At 41.8% G+C, this 18,968-nt stretch overlaps 1 protein-coding gene across 2 annotated transcripts in view; it reads left to right on the forward strand.

The window, feature by feature from the left end:
• OXSR1 (oxidative stress responsive kinase 1) overlaps positions 1-18,968 on the forward strand; it is an 87,495-nt gene that overhangs the window by 51,618 nt on the left and 16,909 nt on the right. For both annotated transcript variants that reach the window (XM_064424070.1, XM_064423991.1), the window contains exons 5-8: positions 1,971-2,026; positions 10,994-11,103; positions 14,499-14,600; positions 17,244-17,377. In XM_064424070.1, coding sequence (XP_064280140.1) covers positions 1,971-2,026; positions 10,994-11,103; positions 14,499-14,600; positions 17,244-17,377 — 402 coding nt within the window. The remainder of the gene's footprint in view (positions 1-1,970; positions 2,027-10,993; positions 11,104-14,498; positions 14,601-17,243; positions 17,378-18,968) is intronic.

An 18,968-nucleotide genomic window follows, 5' to 3' on the forward strand; every position in this document is an offset into this window, starting at 1 on the left:
GGGCTGCCTTGGACTACAGATGGAAGAGGAAATTACTCTTACTCCAGTAAGAGAATTAATAACTTCAACAGGCAACCTCATGCATCCTATTCCTTTCCCCATGACCTGGAACTGGCAGGGCCTCGTGCATCCTGGCTGTCACAGGAGAATCAGCTGTGGGTAAACATTTCCAGTAGGATTGGAGAGTTTCCTGAACACCCTGTGTTCCCTGTGAATTAGTGCTGCTGTGCAGGGGGATTCCTGGAGGTGGCTGTGCCTGTGCCAAGCAGATTTCACACCGTGTGAGCCAGCTCCTCACCTAGGACACAGCAGACTTCAGTGCTGTGCTCCTGGGGCTGGATCCCAAAGGCATCTTCTACCTAAATATTGGTAGGGAGCTTTTTCATTCCTCCTTTTTATGGACCATGAGCAGTTTGTGGGAGTGCAGGGCTCAGTCAGGTTTGTGTCTCTCATGGCAATTAGCTCAACAGTACAAATTATATTGGATTTGGCCAATGGATGCTAAGGGGATAGTGCAGCCACCTGCTTAATTCTGCATTTATTCTCCTTCATGTATTTAAGAGCATCTACTGATGCTGTGTTGTCTGCAGTGGCTACCAGGTGCTGGTTGAAGGAAGAAAACAAAAATCATGCTTCTGGAAGGGAAAGTCAGCTTCTTGAGGCTATCAGATCTGTATGAAACTTTGAAATTATGTGACACATTCCTGTTATTAAAGCAAGTAAGAATTTTTCCTGTACAGCTGCAGTTCACCTTTAGTGGTACTGTCTTATGGACAGGTTTTTTTCTGCTGTGTGCTGGGGAAAAGCCTTGCCATGCCACTGTCCTAGACTGGGTATTGGGAAGAGTCTGACAAATGCTAGTGCTGGAGAGGATGTGTTTAAAATTATCCTGGCCTGTAACTGGCAGTGGCCCAGCCTGCTCTTCAGAATAGCAAAGCCAGGAAGGAGGAGATTTCCAGGGCCTGACTCGGGCTCTTTGGCCAGGCCATCACACCAGTTCTGTTCTCATGATGCACTAGGGAGAAGAGAAAAAAATAGCTTTGGACTCCTTTCTGTATGTGAAAGGATTTGGAATATTTGCCAAAGGCAGTGGAGGGAAAATCTGCTTGTTTTGGGGTTGTTTTCCTCTTTTTGCTCCTGTTCCACATGGGTTCCTGGGCAGTGCAAGCTTAGCAGCCGTGCTGATGAACAGGGGTGTCAACTGTGAAGTGCTTCTCTTGGCTTGGCATGTGGAGCAGCCTGTGAAAATCAACTGGAAAACTTCAAAGTGTTTGCAGTGAAAGCAGTGTTCCCCTCAGGAATGGAGAAGTGTTGCTGTTAACCTGAAAACCAGAGCTTTTGGCTAGAAAGAGGAAAGTACAAGACATTCATAGCACATGCTGGATGTTCTTGTGTGTTTGTTCATTAAAAGAAAAAAAAAAAGATAACAGGGAGACTTTTTTTCACTGACCAAGCTCATTAAGCCAGAAGCAAGCAACATTTTTCTGCTCTCTGGATTTTCACCAGGGGGTGAAAATGGGGCTAAACTGATTTCCTGAGGAAACACAAGAAGGGCTGGAGAGCAGTGAGATGAGGAGCTGAGTGAGAACCAGAACAACTCACTGTCTCTTGAAGTCTCTCCCCCTAAAGGGGGCGAGATACATGAGTATCTGACCAGTGCTAGGTTCACTTTTCACCTTATTAGCTAACTCTAAGAACCTGGGACAAACCACTTTCCTTGCATTTTAAGGGTACCTTCTGCAAAGTTTTAGTTTTTATTCCGTGTGTAGTACCTAAAATATAAATCATACAAATACTATTTAGTGCCCGTCTACTGAAGTTACAATTAAGTCCTTATTTCTGCATGATTTGAGGCAAGAAATACTAATATAAGAAACCAAGTATAAGAAATAATAACCTTTTAATGTCTTTTTGTTGGTTGAAGTAAAGATTTAATGACTTCCACTTATTGTTGCTTTATCTTTCTGCAGGGATGTGAAAGCAGGAAATATTCTTCTTGGAGAAGATGGCTCAGTGCAAATTGCAGGTAACTTCCCTGGTAGCTTTGAGTAAACTTTAGACATGTCCAAGGAAACAGTTTAATGATCAAGGAGAGAAACGTGCATAAAAATGTTAGCTTCTAAAAGCCTCACAGTTCATAAAACAAACAAAAAACCCCAAGAATAAAGAAGCCACAAACGAAAACAAAAAGCCAACCCAGAGTTTATTACATCTTGTTATCTTAAAATACTATTACTTGGAATAATGACAATCAGCAGATACAAATCATTTGATTGTGAAGTCCTCAGAATCAATAGATCAGATAAAGTTCTTGGCATAAGCTAGTCAGGTTTTTACATCAGCAAGTTTGTAGGCTTGGAAGTGGAGTGCACAGACCTCCCTGATTTATCATTGACCTGTGAGGTGGTTTTCCACAGGTCTCTGGTGAAGGGTGGATAGATCCATCAGAAGGAAATGGACATATCTGATGATAAAAGTAATTTAAGGAAAGATCAGCCGGTCAAACTGCTCCTGTGGGTGCTCCCTGCTCTGCTTCAGTTGCTCTGGATGGCAGAGAGGGTGTTTAAGTGGCTGCCCTGGCCCAGCCCAGACTGGGGTGAGCTGGAAGTCTTGGGAGCAGTCATGCAAAGCAAAACTGTTCAGACAGTTGCTTTAGCTTGTACAGATGTGCCTGGAGATGTCTGCTGCAGTCACTGCTGCCATGAGCTGCAGCAACAGAACTGTGCTGGAAACAGTCCTGGGTGGGGACAGACCATGTGGAAAAGGGAACTGTGGGAAAGGGTACTGTGTGGAGTGTCTTGCCCCCTGATCCTCTCCTGATATTTTATTTTATACATGTTCCTACAGACTTCACTCTTCAGAAAACAATAATTATGCTCTATCCCTGAAAACATTCAAAATTGAATGGGGCTCTGAGCAACCTGTTCTGGTTGAAGATGTCCCTGTCCATAGCAGGGGGTTGGACAAGATGACCATTAAAGGTCCCTTCCAACTCAAACTATTCTGTGTTTTTGATTATTATTATTATTGCTGACTATTAAGTAAGCCAAGATTTTTGAAGAGTACATTTAGAACCTGTGATATTTGTTTTTCCTTCTCTTCCCAGCGTGCTGTTTTCCTATCCTGAGTACAATTTTTCTCCAATTCTCCTTTCCTCAGTACTGTGTTCTTCCTGTGGATCTTGTGGTACCTTTCCAGTCCTAGTGCCACCTCTAGCTGGGGAGCAGAGCTCTGGCAAACATCCCTGTACATGTGTAACATTTTCAATCCCATATTTAATTGGGAAGAGCCATATCTGTGTCTGACAAGGTCTCTTCTTTAGTGCCCTGTCCTGCTGGTAGAGTCACAGCAGTGGTCAGGCCAGTGTGGTGGGAGTTTAGTGACAGTTGTGTGAGGGAGAAGAGCCTGTAGCATTGTTTATTCCTTTGGAATATCTATGCTTGGCTACGCATCTTGCAATGAAAGGTGTAGATTTTCTACCAGGAAGTAGAACATGTTGCAATGCAGTGTTTTCTAGGTAGCTCTCCTCTCTGCAGAGGACAATAAGCCCTTTTACAGGACATAACACCTATTCCTGTTTAAAAACCTGAAGTGTCTTTATTTTCTTTTTTAAGTGTCCTGGTGCCCTTAATGCCTGCTGTTACATTTCCAATGAGATGTAAATAATTCAGTTATGTGGCAGCTGATGGAATGTGGGGAGTGGCTTCTAAAATGCTCAAAGGAGCAGACTTAATACAGTGAAATCCTACAGTTTTTTCCATAATAGGACCAAGATATAATATGTTGTATTTGCAATTGCACGGAGCTTTTCATACTGTTTTGGGAGAGGCTGTCAAAAGCTGAAACTCTGAGTGTTTCTGCCAGCCTAGAGAGAGCTGCTTGTGTTTCTCTTCCTCAAGGCTGTCAGGGCTTGGCTTTTTTGTTTTAAGGCTCACTAGCAATAGGTATTTGTGTATTTTTTCTGCTGAGCAATTTTCAGTTGATAAATAGATTTAAGGTTGACTGGTCTTAGCTCTGTGCATTTCAGAGGATTTATTTTGTCTGTGATTATACATGTTGCCTAGACTCAACTGCTCGTGGTTTATGTGTGCAACACCTAAATGATGAAATTCATCTCTCTGCATATCCTGTGAAAGCAGCACTTGGAGATGTGCAAAGTTCCCTCTTCACAAATTCTTTCTTTGAACATGCAGAAGGACCAACCCTGCCACCTTTCATCAGCCACAGCAGGGCCACTAAGCCAAGGTCAGAGGGTTCACTGCAGTGGCAGGAAGCACTTCAGTTTCTGTGGAGGCAGCTGATGACTTGAAAGAAATGAAAATAAATGAATGAATAATAGAGAAGAACTTGACCTGGTCATAACATGAGATTTTGTTTCTGTGGGAATTTCTGACACTTAAGCTTCCTTGCCTCCTGACCCAGGATGAAGCAGCAGAATTTCTGGGGAATTTTTTGAAGAGGAAAAAATGCTGGAAGCAAACCAATCCCAATAAAACGAGATTTGTTTCAGCGAGATCAAAGCACTTGCCTTTGACAATAATATTAATGCATATTATGAATAATTCTCTTGATTGCTTCAATTATGAGCTGCATGACATCACTTCATTCCCATGAAACAAATGCTCTTAAGTTTCTCTGGAAAGTTACACCACGAGATAAAAAACAAAAGATTGATCAGCTGTGGAATGTAGCCTGAGGGTTGGAGTGAGTGGGGCACCTCCCTGCAAGGAACTGGTTTGGTATACATGAAAAATTTCAATCATGTAGCAGGGAAGAAAGACTTCCATTCTTTTATAATGATTCCTTCCCTTCTGCACTCCTCTATCCAAACTGCCTGTGAACAGTTTTTAAGAAGGTCTTATTCAATCTTTGGCCTTTGTGACCTTGTGTTCCTGTGCATTTCCTCCTGCTTGACACAATTCCTGTTCCTTGTCCCTGATGAAATGTAATTCTCAAATGTAAATGAGGAATGTACATCTCAATCTGGAAATCCTTTGTGGGGAAAAAAGCATTTGAGGTTGAGTGGTGGAAACCTCACTGCAGGACTGTACCTCCACAACGTGTCAGTGAATTTAACTGCTTGAAACTTTCACTGTGTGGAACTCATGGCAGTAATTTTGCTGCAGTGTTGCACAGTCCTAACCAGTGAAAATTAAAGCTTCTTTTGTGAATTTTGGGCTGTGCAGTTCTGTTAAGGCTGAGCAGAAAGAGCAACTTGATGAAGGTGTGTCAGACATTTCTCAAGTTCTGTTTGTGAGCCTGGATTGGTGTTTGTGCATATGGGGAAAGCCCCTGTGGGAGCACTGTGAGTTGAGGTCGCTGCAGGTAAAGAGATGGAGAGATCTGTGAGCTTGGGGGCATCTGCTGGAAGTGGGAATTCTAAAAATTCCTCTAATGACTTGCACAAATTCCCAGCTTGAAACTCCTCCCCAAGTCTTGTTTTTACTCATGACTATTTTTAACTGTGTCTCTCCTTTGGCTTTCAAAAAGTGCATCCACTGACCCAAGGAGAAAATTGCCTTTAACAGATCCAGCTGACCAGCGAGACCTAAAGTGAGGCAGTTTGCTTCTATCTTAACATTTCTCCTTTTTTCCCCAAGGACACTTGTGCTTGTGGCTTGGCACCAAGTTTTTGGAGCCTGTTACAATTCACGGTGTCACTTTCTCAGTTTGAAGTGTTCTCCTTCACACTGGATTAATCTGCCTTCTGGAGAGAGCAGGACTCTTTCCCAGATACCATTGTTCTGGGCTGTGCTGACAGTGGTTGCAATGTAAATGGAGATAGCCACGTTCTTTTGTGTTCCAGCCTCTCCATGGCAATTACTTCATTTCTTTTAATCAGAGCATAAAACCTCTTTGCTCTGGCATTTATCAGCTCCCTGGAGTCTAAAAGTGCATGGATAAAAACACTCTGTCAACATAAAACTGCATCGGCATCAGTATTGATGTATAAACCAGGAGATGGCTTCTCACAGTAAGCAAGGCTTTGCATTTGTCAGTTTATTTAATTATGCAGGACCTATAAATTACTGTGAAATGAAGTGAACATCTTGATAGATGAGGAAGGGATGGGAGAGGCTGAGGAGAAACTCTCCCAGGGTGCATGAGACTTGCTCAGTATGAGCCACGCTTCAGCCATGGCATGATGTGAGCATCCTACTGAGACTGAAATCAGACTATATCTTTGTTTTCTTCTGATTTTATCCACTGGGATATTAAAGCTGTCACCCACCCCTCTGAGATTGAATGTGATGATACAAGTGTGCTGAAGGCTGAGAGGCACATGTGTGGAATTTGAGACAATAACATGATCTCTTCAGGATTTAAAACCAGAGAATTCTCAACGTGCGCTCCCGAGAGGTGCCCGCAGTGTCAGCTGTGGCCTGGGCAGGCCGTGTTGCCAAGCACTTGAAGTAGATTGAGATTTCACTAAGTTGTTCAGGACTTGCTAATTGATCCTGGGCAAATTGCCTAACCCCTCTCTCTTTATCTATTTATAAAATGAGGATAGTTAAGGCCAGGCAAAACTTGTGTAACTGAATTTGTGTAACTTTCCACAAATCCATGCCAGCTTGTCACCGGTTCGCTGTGTTCCTGACTGCTCTTAATTCATGGCACTAAAATAGCGCTCTACATAAACATAGAGCTATGATGCAGGCAGTGTCATTCCCCACTTTCCCTTAGGAAACTCTAACTTTGGGAGATTAAATTGCCTGAACAAGGGGCAAGGCACAAATCTTACTTGGGAGGGGAGTGTTGATTGCAGGGTTTGCTCAAGGAGCCTGTGTTGTATTATGAACACCTTGGAGCCTCTTCTGCCTTTCAAAAAAAAGGGCAAAAAGTATTTTTCTCTATGATTGGTGGAGACTTCTAGGGCCTCTCCTGCAGCAGAGAGTTGTGAAATAACTTCTTCTTTGTGTCACTGGTACTATCTGTGTTTCCTGAAGAGATGTTGCACTGTTTGATTGTTGAAACCACTTGTGAATGTCTCCGAGGGCAGTGAGTGGCGTCACCCAGCCTGGGATTTGTCATCCTGGAGTTACTTTGTGAAGTAGGAGGACAAGTGTGCATTTACAGATTCAATACCACTGTGCATCAATCTAGACTTTAAAAGGAAAGAAGCCTTTGATTCCTGTTCTCCACTAATCTTCCTTTTATCTGGTGTCCTACCACCTGCTGCATTCTCAGCACAAAATTGCTATTTATCACTGCCTTCCTCTTCTTGCTGCCAGGTTCATTCATCTTCAGTGCTCTAAAAGCTTTAAGGTTTGCAGGAAAGCACTAAGTAGAACTGCAGATATTTTCTGATGGTGAACAACTGAACAAGAAGGAAGGTGACCAGTGAAAATAACATCTAGTGCTGTCTTCTGAAATGCTTTTTCTTTAAAGACAACTCAAAGTGATTTTGAAGTCAAGATTGAATTATTCTGTTTTTCTGCCCCTGTTGAAGTTGAAAAGTGCTTTAGGGTCTGATTCAAGCACACCAAACTCTGATATCAGAGCCCCTCTGATATCAGCAAGTTTTAGTCCTGGCTTTCAGTGCTCATTCTTCCTTCTATGTAGCTTGTAGGTAGCTACATGTAGTAGCAGGGACATGGCCTTTTTAGGATTAAGGTAATGTTACATATGAGAGGACCAAGGAGAGATCGTTTTTAACAGCTGACTTTTAGATTTGGATCAAACAATCTAGAATATTGTAAAACTGTATCTTCCTGAGAGACACCTGCAGTGGTGCCTGTTGTGATGTGGTCCTGCCACAGCATTCTTATGTTGCTGGGTTGTTTGTACTGGGTCTTCCTTTTCAACTTCTACATTTCCTATGTGGCCAGAGTAGTTTTTAAGTTTGATAATTTGGATACCATAGTACCAGGAATTTTTGCCTTTTCAAACACTACTCTGCAACTTCAATGCCACTATAGAGTGTCCTGTAGGATATGTGGTTTGCTGCATGTTTCTGCTGGAAGAGACAAAATTGGCCATATTTTATGCAGAGCCTACATCAGCAAAATTGAATTCCCATTCTGGATTGGTTTTGCTGATATACAAGTCTGCAGATCTACATCTTCATGGGTATTTTTTTTTAGCAATCTTTGGTTTAAATGACTGAAACAACTCCAGCAGATGAATATTTTCTACATTGCTTCAGAAAAATGGAAAAAAAGAGAAAAGGATCCCACCACCTCCATCCAGACACCCTGGAGACTGTTTGCTATCAGATTGCTGGCAGGCTGCAGTTTTTGGGCTCCTCTAGGATATCTGACAGTCGGTGCATCCCCAGCAGTGGTGGTTACTGGTATTGCAAACTGAGTCCAAGCGTTTCCAATTCCTCCCTCTCTCTGGTGATTCAGTCCTTGCCAGTTATCACTGTAGTGAGCCAATGTAAACCACGAGCTGCCAAGGAAGAGTACAAATCTGTAAACACTTTGGAGCTATCCTGAATTTCATGGGTTTCCCCATTTTCTAGAGTTCAATTCATTTGCAATAACCTAGCTCTGTTTTAACCTTTTTGGGGGCAGAGAGACTGAGCTCCCAACTGCTCAGAAGGAATTTAACCTGAACTTGTGGTTGGAGTTGTGTTTTATTGCTCTGCAGATATTTCCTGAGAGCAGGCATATTCTTATCTGAATGGCTGGGGCTTGGATAAAGTTAGAAAGATGACATTTGAGAAGATGGTCCCAAAGTCATTCCTTACAGGGGAGTAGCACAGGCTGTTTGAGCCTGTTTTAGCCCACTGGAAATGAGGGAAATTAATTGGGAAAACATTAAATAAATCAACCATGTAATGAAATAAACTTTAATTCCATTGAAGCTTTCTTCAGATGGCAGATGTAAGGGCCTGATTTCCATCTGGAATTTATAAACCCGGGTTTGATGTGAGATGTGGTGAATACTGTGTGAAGGACTTGTGTTTTTACTGCTGGAATGCTTTTGCTTTGAATGGCATTTCCTTTCCCCTCAAAATGACTGCATGGAAACTTGAGGTAAGATAATATGTGCAAGTTCAAATACAGCACATCACAATAAAATGCTGATGGCACTTGGACAAGTTTCTGTTAGTATTATCTTATTTAAAAGAACTTCTGATTGCTCTTGTGTTTAGAACAATAGATCTTGGGAGACTTCCTGTAATGAGCAGTGAAAGGCAACTTTACTCTGAATCTTTTAGGGAGCTCCTGCAGTTTCTGAGAAAAGCAAAAATAGTGGATACTCACATGGAAGATCTCAAAGCAAAAATCACTTTTGCAAAAAGTCGATTTCCAGAAGATTCAGCTTGCAGTACTGATGGGGACAGTGATCCATCTAGGAGTGATAAAACTTCAAGCATAGCAGGAAGCCAGAATGCCTTTGGGAACAGGAAAAGAACAATTCAGCACATCTGGAAGAGCTGAATCCATTTAATGATAGGTTTTTGTTAGTGCTTATTTTAGCCCTGTGATTTCTATGCAACTTTATTTAATGTCACCTTGCAGTTACCCGTGTCTAGTACTTCAGTGAGCACTAAGTTCCTCTCCTGGAAGTCTCTAACTGAAGTGAGCTGGAAGCTTTCAGCATCTTCTGAGTGATAACTTCAGAGGTGTTTCTCAAATATTGAAATTCTAATGAGAAGTGACTCATTGCACTGCTGGTGTGATGCAGTGGGAACTTGGGACAGTCCTCATATGGATTCCATGACTTACACATTGTAAAGAGGGATCTTATGTTGCAGTTAATTCTCCAATTTAACATCCTTAAGCCATGGAGTAACACTGGCTCCTCTGGCCACAGAAGCAAAGGCTTTTACATTTTGCATTGTCAACAGTTTCAAGAATTTTCAAACCAATTGTGATCAATAACGTTCTGGTTTTATGTTAAATAGCCCTAGAATTTCAGAGATTTGCCCTCCAAGTCTGTCACCAATCTCAAAAATGGCATCTGAGATTTTGATGCTTGTACTGTGTTTAAAAAAAAAAAGTGGGTGTGTGTGGATAAAGTTATGGGGAATTGAGTTATATATTGAGTTATAGGCCCTTTGCAGGCCTGTAATTCAACAATATATAAATAGTGTGGTTTAGAGCAGTTCACTGTTAACAGTTTCCCTGTCACTTGATTTTTTTTTTCTTCCAAACAAAGTGCCATCCTCTCTTGAATGACTTGGTTGCCAGATCTTTGGTAATGCTCTTCTCTGAACAAACATACTTTATTGCTATCCCTGTATGCTGCTGCTGGTAACAGATTCTGTTTTCCATGCCATTCTTAATTGCATAAAACATGAGGTTACAGCGTAGTTTTCACATTAAAGAGTGATTTTTCCCAAGAAATGCAATTACTAGTGAGCACAAAGGGCATGCTTTAGCATTCTGGTTTGTAAAAGGTGTTTAAGGTGGGCTGATGCTGTGCAGGGTGTGAATCAGTGTCTGTGAGGCTTCCCTGGGATGCTCAGGCTGGTCTGTGGCACGTTCAGTATCATCACTCTGAGATCCTGTTAAAGCACTGAGCATTATCAAATAAAACATGTTCTGGTAATAAAAAAATCCAGAATAAAGGGCTGATACCTCAATTAGGACAGTTCAATGCTTTCAAGGGACTTTTTCTGCAGCCAGCCTGATTGCTGTGGATGTTTGGGATGCTGCTTGAGGGTCAGTGCAGTTATGTGTGTATGCAAATGTAAATACAGCTCTGGCTGGCAGGGCAGGTTTGTACAGCAGCACGGCTGCTGGGGGAGTGTGGGCAGGCTCTGATGTGACCAGTGGGCTGTAATGGAAAGTGGAATTTTCCTCTCTGCCAGCCAGGGCTGAAAGCTCTGCTGTCCCCAGGAATTGAATGGTGAACTGCTGAATGGCAGTTCATGTACCAGCACTCTTAGCTAACTGTTGATCATTGCTCCTTTATTAGGAAACCCCTCATGCGTGACTGCATGGTCTGGGTGGCTGGGAATATGAGGGGAGAGAAGGGACAGCCCTTCAGTTTGCTCAGGATGTGTTGTTAATTAATTCTGCTTTTGTTTTCTTTTCAGACTTTGGTGTTAGTGCGTTCCTGGCCACTGGTGGTGACATTACAAGGAATAAAGTCAGGAAAACCTTTGTGGGTACACCTTGCTGGATGGCACCAGAAGTTATGGAACAGGTGAATTGTTTTTCCCAGTGTCCTCTGAGCTGATCTGCACCTGGAATTCCCTGTTATCAGCAATGACTGTGTTTATTTCTAAGATGATAATTTGACATCCTGAAGAGTTTTCTTAAACACAGGATTTTCTTTGACCTGCCTATTGCAGCTAGGCTCTTACTGGGGAATGTTAAGTGTTCAGTAGATTTTTGCCCCATTGCTTCTCTTCAGGCTCCTGCCTAAGGTGAGGATGAGACAGCTCAGTTATTGCATAAGGAAGATTAACCTGCCCCTCCCTTTTGCATGAATGTGAGGTAGAATATAAATAGTTTTGTGGTAAATATGTCACACACAGCTCAGTAACATGCTCTTCTGCATCTGCAAACACAAGATTTGGGATAGTTTATTGTCAAAGGGGGGAGTTAATTCAGTATAATAACATGCATTTGACTTCATTCAGGTTTTTAACTTCTCTTGGCTTGTGAGTATCTAAATGCTTTGGAATACTTGCATCTCCCAGTTCTTCCTCTGCTCTTTTGGCTCATTAAAAGATTTCATACTTCTTCCCCTTGCATGGAGAAATGCCACTTTTTGTCCTCCACTGCTTCTAGACTAAACTACAGAAGCTTTGTCTGTGTAACTTCTGGTGAAGAACACTTGGAAACTTGTTCAATGTAAAATTGCTGCCTATTTCTTAGTAAGATTCACAGAGAAAATTGTACCACAGTCTTACCAAGGCATTTGCAGTAGCTGTCGATGGCATTGATGTTCATTGCCATAAACATTCTGAAAATTATCCCTCATCACCTTAAAATCAGTTTGACATAGGACTGGGCTTCTGACAGGTGTGCTAAGTAGAATATAACTGGCTATAAATGGGTTTCCATTTTTCTTTCCAAATTTTTTAAACAAAAGTATTTAAGGATTTGTTTTATTACAGTAAATCTACCCTGATACATTTCTACTTGCTGTTGTTTCCAGTAAAATATTTTGAAGCTTGGGAGGATCTTGAATAAGACCCCCATGTATATCTGTATCTAAAATCAAATGCAGCTAAACACAAGTGCATTAAAGTGCATTTTTTCCAATATCTAAAACTCCCCGAGGAATGGAGTTAATTTTGGAGTAGCTTAAATATATTATTGATGAAAGGCTTGTTCAATGTTCAATGTTTGGCCTTTTCAGGGGCTCCCCATGGTGGGACTGAGGGGCTGGTGCAATCCAGCACTGCTGAAGCCTCCTCAGATGCAGGTCTAACAGGGCAGGATAAAGCCACACCTCCCAAATGGGGGTTGTCTTTGCAAACTTGATTCTGAACCGCTTCACTGTCATATTCTTCTGGATTTTTTAGTTTAATGCTGAGTTAAAATAAATAAAGAGTATTTGGTGTTTCTGAAGCTAGATCAGAACTGTCCCTTGCTTTTCTGTCCTGTGTGTCGTGCCTGGGGCTCAGCAGCCTGGCCAGGACCTAATGGTGCTGCTCCAGGCTCTTTGCAGCTGCAGTCCTCAGGCCAAAAGGGAAAAATACCTTCAGGAGGGAACTGCAAATAAAGGTTAATAAAGGTTTCAGTGACAAAGTGGGGGGTGGTTCCCCACAAATGTGTTTCCAAAGGAGGTAAGTTTTTTACGGAGTGCAATACCTCCATCAAGGCTGTGCACATCTAACCAGTTGGAAATACCAAGTTAAAGCAGTATTTGGGATGCTGATGGTGCTGATGTGAAATCCTTCAATGTCCATTGTTAGATGATCTTGCTGCCTTCCAGCAGGTGTCACTCTGAGCCACCGGATCCAGCCGGGAAGAGGGGACAGAGGGCTTGCTCTAAGTTAGCCTTTCACATGTAGATATTATCGACCCAATTCCATCTGGTTTACTTCAGCACCATTAAATTCCTTCAGAATGTTAATATTTGATTGCTCAACATTGTCTTTTAATGTATGGTCACTCAGCGTATTTATGGAAAAAAAGAAGTTGATGAGAAAAATAAATGTTGTTGATATAAACTAACTGCAGGGTGGTGACTAATGTATTGGACAGATGTCAAGATGAATTGCTGCAGGCAGTTTTGAGCTTTTTAGCTTTCACATGCAAGCAGGATTATGTGAAATAATGAAAAAAAAACCTTGAACTAAACAGTTAAAATCCTGTCAGGAAATGGAGAGAGCTACAGTGTATTGGTGTGCTGCAAGAGTAACTAAAAGATGGAGCCAAAAAATGCCCAGAAGTTATTCTCCAAACCTAAAAATAGTGTGAGAAGACAAAAAACCACCCTTACAGTGTATTTCTTCTTGTCCTGTGCTCTTTTAAATGTTACTAGATATCTGCTTGTTTATTTAACTGACTTGAAATTTGTTCAAAGTCATGGCATCCATAAACTGAGGAACTTCAAGAAACATTTCAGACTTTTAGGACTCATGAAAATTGTGCTTACAGAGTGGAAGAAATCAGTGCAAGATATAAATTCCTGTCTCTATAACAAGTTTCAGTCCAACTCTAGTATTACATGACAAATAGTACAGGAGGGGTTTTTGTTAGTTTGCCAAGATTCAAGATCATCTTTAAGGTAGCGTGGGGAATGCTTTTTGGCTGCATCACAAGGAGTGTCTTTCTGAAGCTTGTTAGGTTAGCTGAGCACAGTACCCCTGTTAGCTCTGCTCTGATTCAATTTTCATTTTTCCATAGCGTAGTGAGAAGAAACACAAACCATCCTAAGCAACCAAAATGCTTTGATTTTCAGAGCTGCTCTTGAAGTTAGTACATAATGTCTCTCCCCTGCAGCGGAGAAAGCAAGTGCCAAAATATTACCTAATGATAATGAGGAAGTAACTGCTTTGGCATATGAAATATTTTTTCCTGTGCAGGAGGGGAAGTAAATGCTATAAATTTTCCTGAACAAGGCTGTGTTTAATGTCAAGTGCAGAAGCTACTGTTAATTAGTGGAGAGAAACATTAGACTGCAGGCAGGAATGAGGGGCTTTTACTGGGCTGGTGTGTCATGAAGTTCCAGGATGGAGCATATTTGCAGTCAGGTTGATTAACAGTGTAGTGAGGCGGGTGTCCCAGGGGGTAGCAGTCCATCTATTAACTATGAGAGTTTGATTGCACTGTGTAATGACTCTGTGTCTGTGTGTAGAAGTCAGAGCCTGGGTTAGCCCAGGGCCCCTTTATGTTCTGCAGTGGAGTTTGTGGCAGAGCAGTCTGGTTGTACAGTGCACAGCCATGATTTTCACCAGAGCTTGGTGAAACAAAGAAAACACCACCTGGAAGGTATGAGGAGCTGGGGGGAGAGAAGGGAGAAAGTCTTGTTTCCATCTCTGTAGTGCTGGTCTTTCCAAATTTGTATGGAAAGGGTGTGTGAAAGGAATGGTAGTGTAGGACAGCAAGAGTCACATGATAACATCCTCTAATATTTTTCAGGTCAGAGGATATGATTTCAAGGCAGACATCTGGAGCTTTGGGATCACTGCTATTGAACTGGCCACAGGAGCAGCTCCTTACCATAAATACCCGCCGATGAAGGTGAGCAGATCTCCTGATATTTGTGAAGATTAGGGATCAGTGTGTTCTGTAGATGTTTTCAAGAATTTGGCTAGCATGTTGCACAGAAGAGTTTGTCCTCTCAACTTAGTACATTGCATAGAAGAGTTTGTCCTTTCAACCTGCACTTGTGGATCATGATGTTCTGGGATGTTTCGAGTCACCTTTTAAAAATACGCCACTTCATCAGCATTATCTGAACCTGCAGTTTTTATTTAGATCCTGAGTCTCACCATTCTTAAGGAAAGTGCTGTGTGTTTTAAACCTCTGAAGTCAGCAGATGTTTTTAGGGTTATAAATAATGATCCAGAATGCCTTATGGGCACCCAGTGACATTTGGCTAGCCATTCTTTCTCTTGTGCTGATAATCCTTCTTAATGCCTGTCAGACATTCTCTTGATATCTCTCCTGTTACCAGTTACCCAAAAGAATGTCTAATTTTGTTTAACACTGGCAATCCTGTCAATCACTGATTCAGTTCAAAGTACCACATCACTATGAAACTGTGGTATTGTCAACAATAGTATTTTATTATGGTTGAAATGAAAGAAATGTTCTTCTTTAAACCATGACACACCAAAATTATTGTTTGAATATCTTGAACCTTAGATCACCTTATAAATCTGGGTAACTCCCTGTTTTGTGACTCTTGAACCAGGAGCTGCTTCTAGCATGCTGCTCTTCCAGGGGGAGGGTACATCTCAAAGTTAAGAGCTGACACCCTGCAGTTGGGGTCTGAAGCATCCTGTCCTTCTACTGAGCTTTGAGATCTTTTTCTTTACCTCCTTTGTGATATCTGATGAGGCCTTGTCTCAGTCATAAAACTTTAAGCCCCTTTGGCCCATCCTCGTGAAGGCCACTTGGGTTCTCCTCCTGGGATGTGTGGTCCTTTGGATCAAACACGAGCATGTGGAGAGCCTGTTCCACCCCCAAGGCTGATGTTTGGAGCAGTGACCTGGGATGTGAGGCCTGTGGGTGTCAAGTCCCTCTGTTGCTGGCATTGGGACAGTGATGTTTTACACAGGCAGATAGTGATAGGACAAAGGGGCTGTAAACTGAAAGAGGAGAGATTTAGATTAGATGTGAGTAAGGAATTCTTTAATCTGAGGGTGGTTAGGCACTGGAATATGTGACCCAGAGAGGCTGTGGATGCACCATCCCTGGAGGTGTTCAAGGCTAGGCTGGGTGGGAATTGGAGCAGCCTGGGTTAGTGGAAGGTGTCCCTGTGCATGGCAGGGGGATTGGAATTGAATGAGCTTTAAGGTCCCTTCCAACCCAAACCATTCAGTGACACTGTGGGCAAACTCCCATTTTTTCAGTCTTACCTGCTGAAGTGCTGTGGGAGTTGGGTGTCACTTCTTCAGGGCCTGGGTGCATCCCCTCCCACACCACAATCACAATGGCATTTGGAAATCCAGCTACTCCTAACTCAGAACAGGCATATCCATGCCAAATGGATGAACTTTGCACAGGTTTAACTCTTGTAGAACAAAAGAATACTTTTAAGAATTGTCATCTACGTGCAGGGACTGTTGAGAGGCTGAGTATTCAGAAATGCCATTAAATTTCCTACAACATCAGTGGCTGTGGCAGGGCAAAGAGCAGTTCAGGGGAAAGTGCTGCTGGTTTAGGTGCTGCTGGTTTCATTGATATTTCCTTCTGGGCTATGATTATTGGCAGCATTTTACAGCATCTCCTGGAAATTGTACTTCAGTTTATTGTGGTTTGAATGCACAGGATGAAGCTTTGAATACCAACATCACCTATTTAATATCAACTGCACCTACTTAGTGCTGTCATATGCTAGATAGAATTGAGTCCCCAGTTCTGTGAGGTTTGGGTTCCAGTCATGCAGCCTGCAAGAAGACTCCTCTATTTTATTTATTGAATGTAATTTTATTGCACTGCAGATTAATTTTTATGCAGCAAAATTACTCATGCATTAAGTGATCCTTCAAGGAGTGGGGAAGAAAGCAGGGAATTCTGTCATGGGCTGTGTAATTTCAGCTAGATTGATGGGCTTCTGCTGCCCTAAGCAGTATAGCTGTTGAAAGCTATTTAAATGTGCTACGTGCTGTTTCCTTTTCTAAAAATAGATATTCATCTGTATGCAGGTGACAAGTGGAAATGGAAATGAGTAATTTTCTTCCTTTCCTTCAGAATATTTAAGTGATGTGAGGGAAAGAACCAGTTTGACTTGATAGCTGCTTATGTGAGGAATGTCTTCACCCGCTGTCACATTGGTACATGGAAGTGAACTCATGTATCTTTTTATGTTGCCCTTCTGTCTTTAATTTGATTTCTAGCTAAGAAACACCTCAGGGAGGTATATTGAATCAAAAGCCTTGCACAACTGCTCATCTTGAATGAGGAAAACTGGTAGAAGTGCCACTCTGCTTGCACTTTTAATCCCACAAAACAGACCTGAAAACATATTCCAGCCCACACTGCAGTCGGTGGGCCAAGAGATGGGGTGGAAAGCAGTAACTTAAATTGTGGGTCTTTATTGTTAACACATCCTTGTTGACTCAGATGCTTGATGAAAGTGCTTGTCTGAAATACATTCCCCCCGTCTCTGACAAAGTCCAAGAAAGGTCTCATTGCCAATAGCAATAATTATTTCAGGTTTTAATGCTGACACTACAAAATGATCCTCCATCTTTGGAAACTGGTGTGCAAGATAAGGAGATGCTGAAGAAATATGGGAAATCATTTAGGAAGATGATTTCATCGTGCCTACAAAAAGACCCTGAAAAAAGGTAAGAATAGATCACACCAAAATAAATTAAAACAAACAAAACAACCCTAACTCACAAACATCATTATGTTCCCCTATTTTTTGAAGTTGGTGTACCCTCTGCCCCTCCAACCTTTCAGTCACAAGGAACACAGCAATCCTACTGTGTGGCAACAAATTCTCTTGGCTGTCCTTATTTTTATGGATAAATATCTGGCACTGTGCCTGGCCAGGGTACACATTTTCCATTTGGGTTAATGAGAGTGCATCCCAGTCCACTGCCTGCATAGGGCCATTCTCCCTTGGCCACCTCCAGCAGGTGACTTCAGTTCATGTTTTGTTCCCAGTCAAAACTGCTTTGTGTTTACAAATCAGAAATTACAGGTTGGGCAATATGTGTTTACTTGCAAACTACATAAATAAACTTTTTGAAATTTAGCTGTGCAGAGAAGGCTTTCAGTGTAGTTTTGACTTGTTTAATTATATGTCATATTTGGTTTGGATGGGAAATCAGGAAAAACACTGACAAATTTTACCAACATGTTTTCATCAATACAGATTGCTTAAGTGACCTGATGACACTTTCAGCCTTCCTTGAACAGTATCTTGACTACTCAGTGACGTAGGAAATATTACCAAGGGGATGCTGTGTCTGCTGTGCTATTTTTTAATACCTCTTAGGTTGTTGTTTTTTTTCCTCCTCAGTAAGCAGACTTAATTTTGGAAAGGAAAAAGTGCTTTCATAAAATAATAATAATGAAGACATTTTCAGTTCCCTCTTGTGTCAGATCCAGGAACACAGGCTTCTCACGCACTGTGCAATGAGTGTCTCTCTTCTAACAAGCATTACACTTGAAATGCATAATGAATCCAGTGGAGTGCTTGATAAAAGTTGATAGCTGGGTTTTTTTTCCCAGCATGACATTTTTTCACCTTTCTAAAGCATATCCCATCCTTGCAGGTTAGGGTGTGTGCTGGTCAGGCTATACATAATCACTGAATTTTGGGACACCCCTTCTCTCCTCAAGCATTTCTGACAGCCACTGGCATTGTCCTGGCTGTGGGAGCAGGAGGTTAGCATATTGCATGGAAAGAGACTTTAGTGCAACTGCTTTTTCATTATTTTAGGGGCTCCCTTGCTCTGAGGTGGATGCCTTTTGTTGGAGTACTCTGTGATGAAATAAACCCTGCGATGAACGGCCTTTGCAGGTCACTGATTAAACTCTGTTACTATTTAAGCACTGTTTGCAGGGTGGAAAATGCTGTAAGCTGCCACCTTCTCATGTAGGCTTGAGTCTTTAGCAAATTCCTCCTAAACTGACCAAGGGATGTCTCTCACTTTCCAATATTTATTTTGAAGTCTGACTTAAAGGGGAAAATAGTTTATACTTGTTCATGTTCTTTCAGACCAAGATTGATCATCCTGCCTGTGTTTAATAGAACTAATTACACACATTTAATCAGGTATCTCTGAAATAACTGTTACTTGCACAGGATGAGTACTGCACTTCAGTGCTGACTCTGTGATTTCCATTTTGAGCAAATTTTTTCTGTGATTCTGTTGTTATCTAAGAGTCTCAAGTTCAGCATCAAAATGGGAGCAAATTCTCCCC

Source organism: Passer domesticus, chromosome 1 (assembly GCF_036417665.1).
Source record: "Passer domesticus isolate bPasDom1 chromosome 1, bPasDom1.hap1, whole genome shotgun sequence".
In the NCBI taxonomy this organism is placed as follows: domain Eukaryota; kingdom Metazoa; phylum Chordata; class Aves; order Passeriformes; family Passeridae; genus Passer; species Passer domesticus.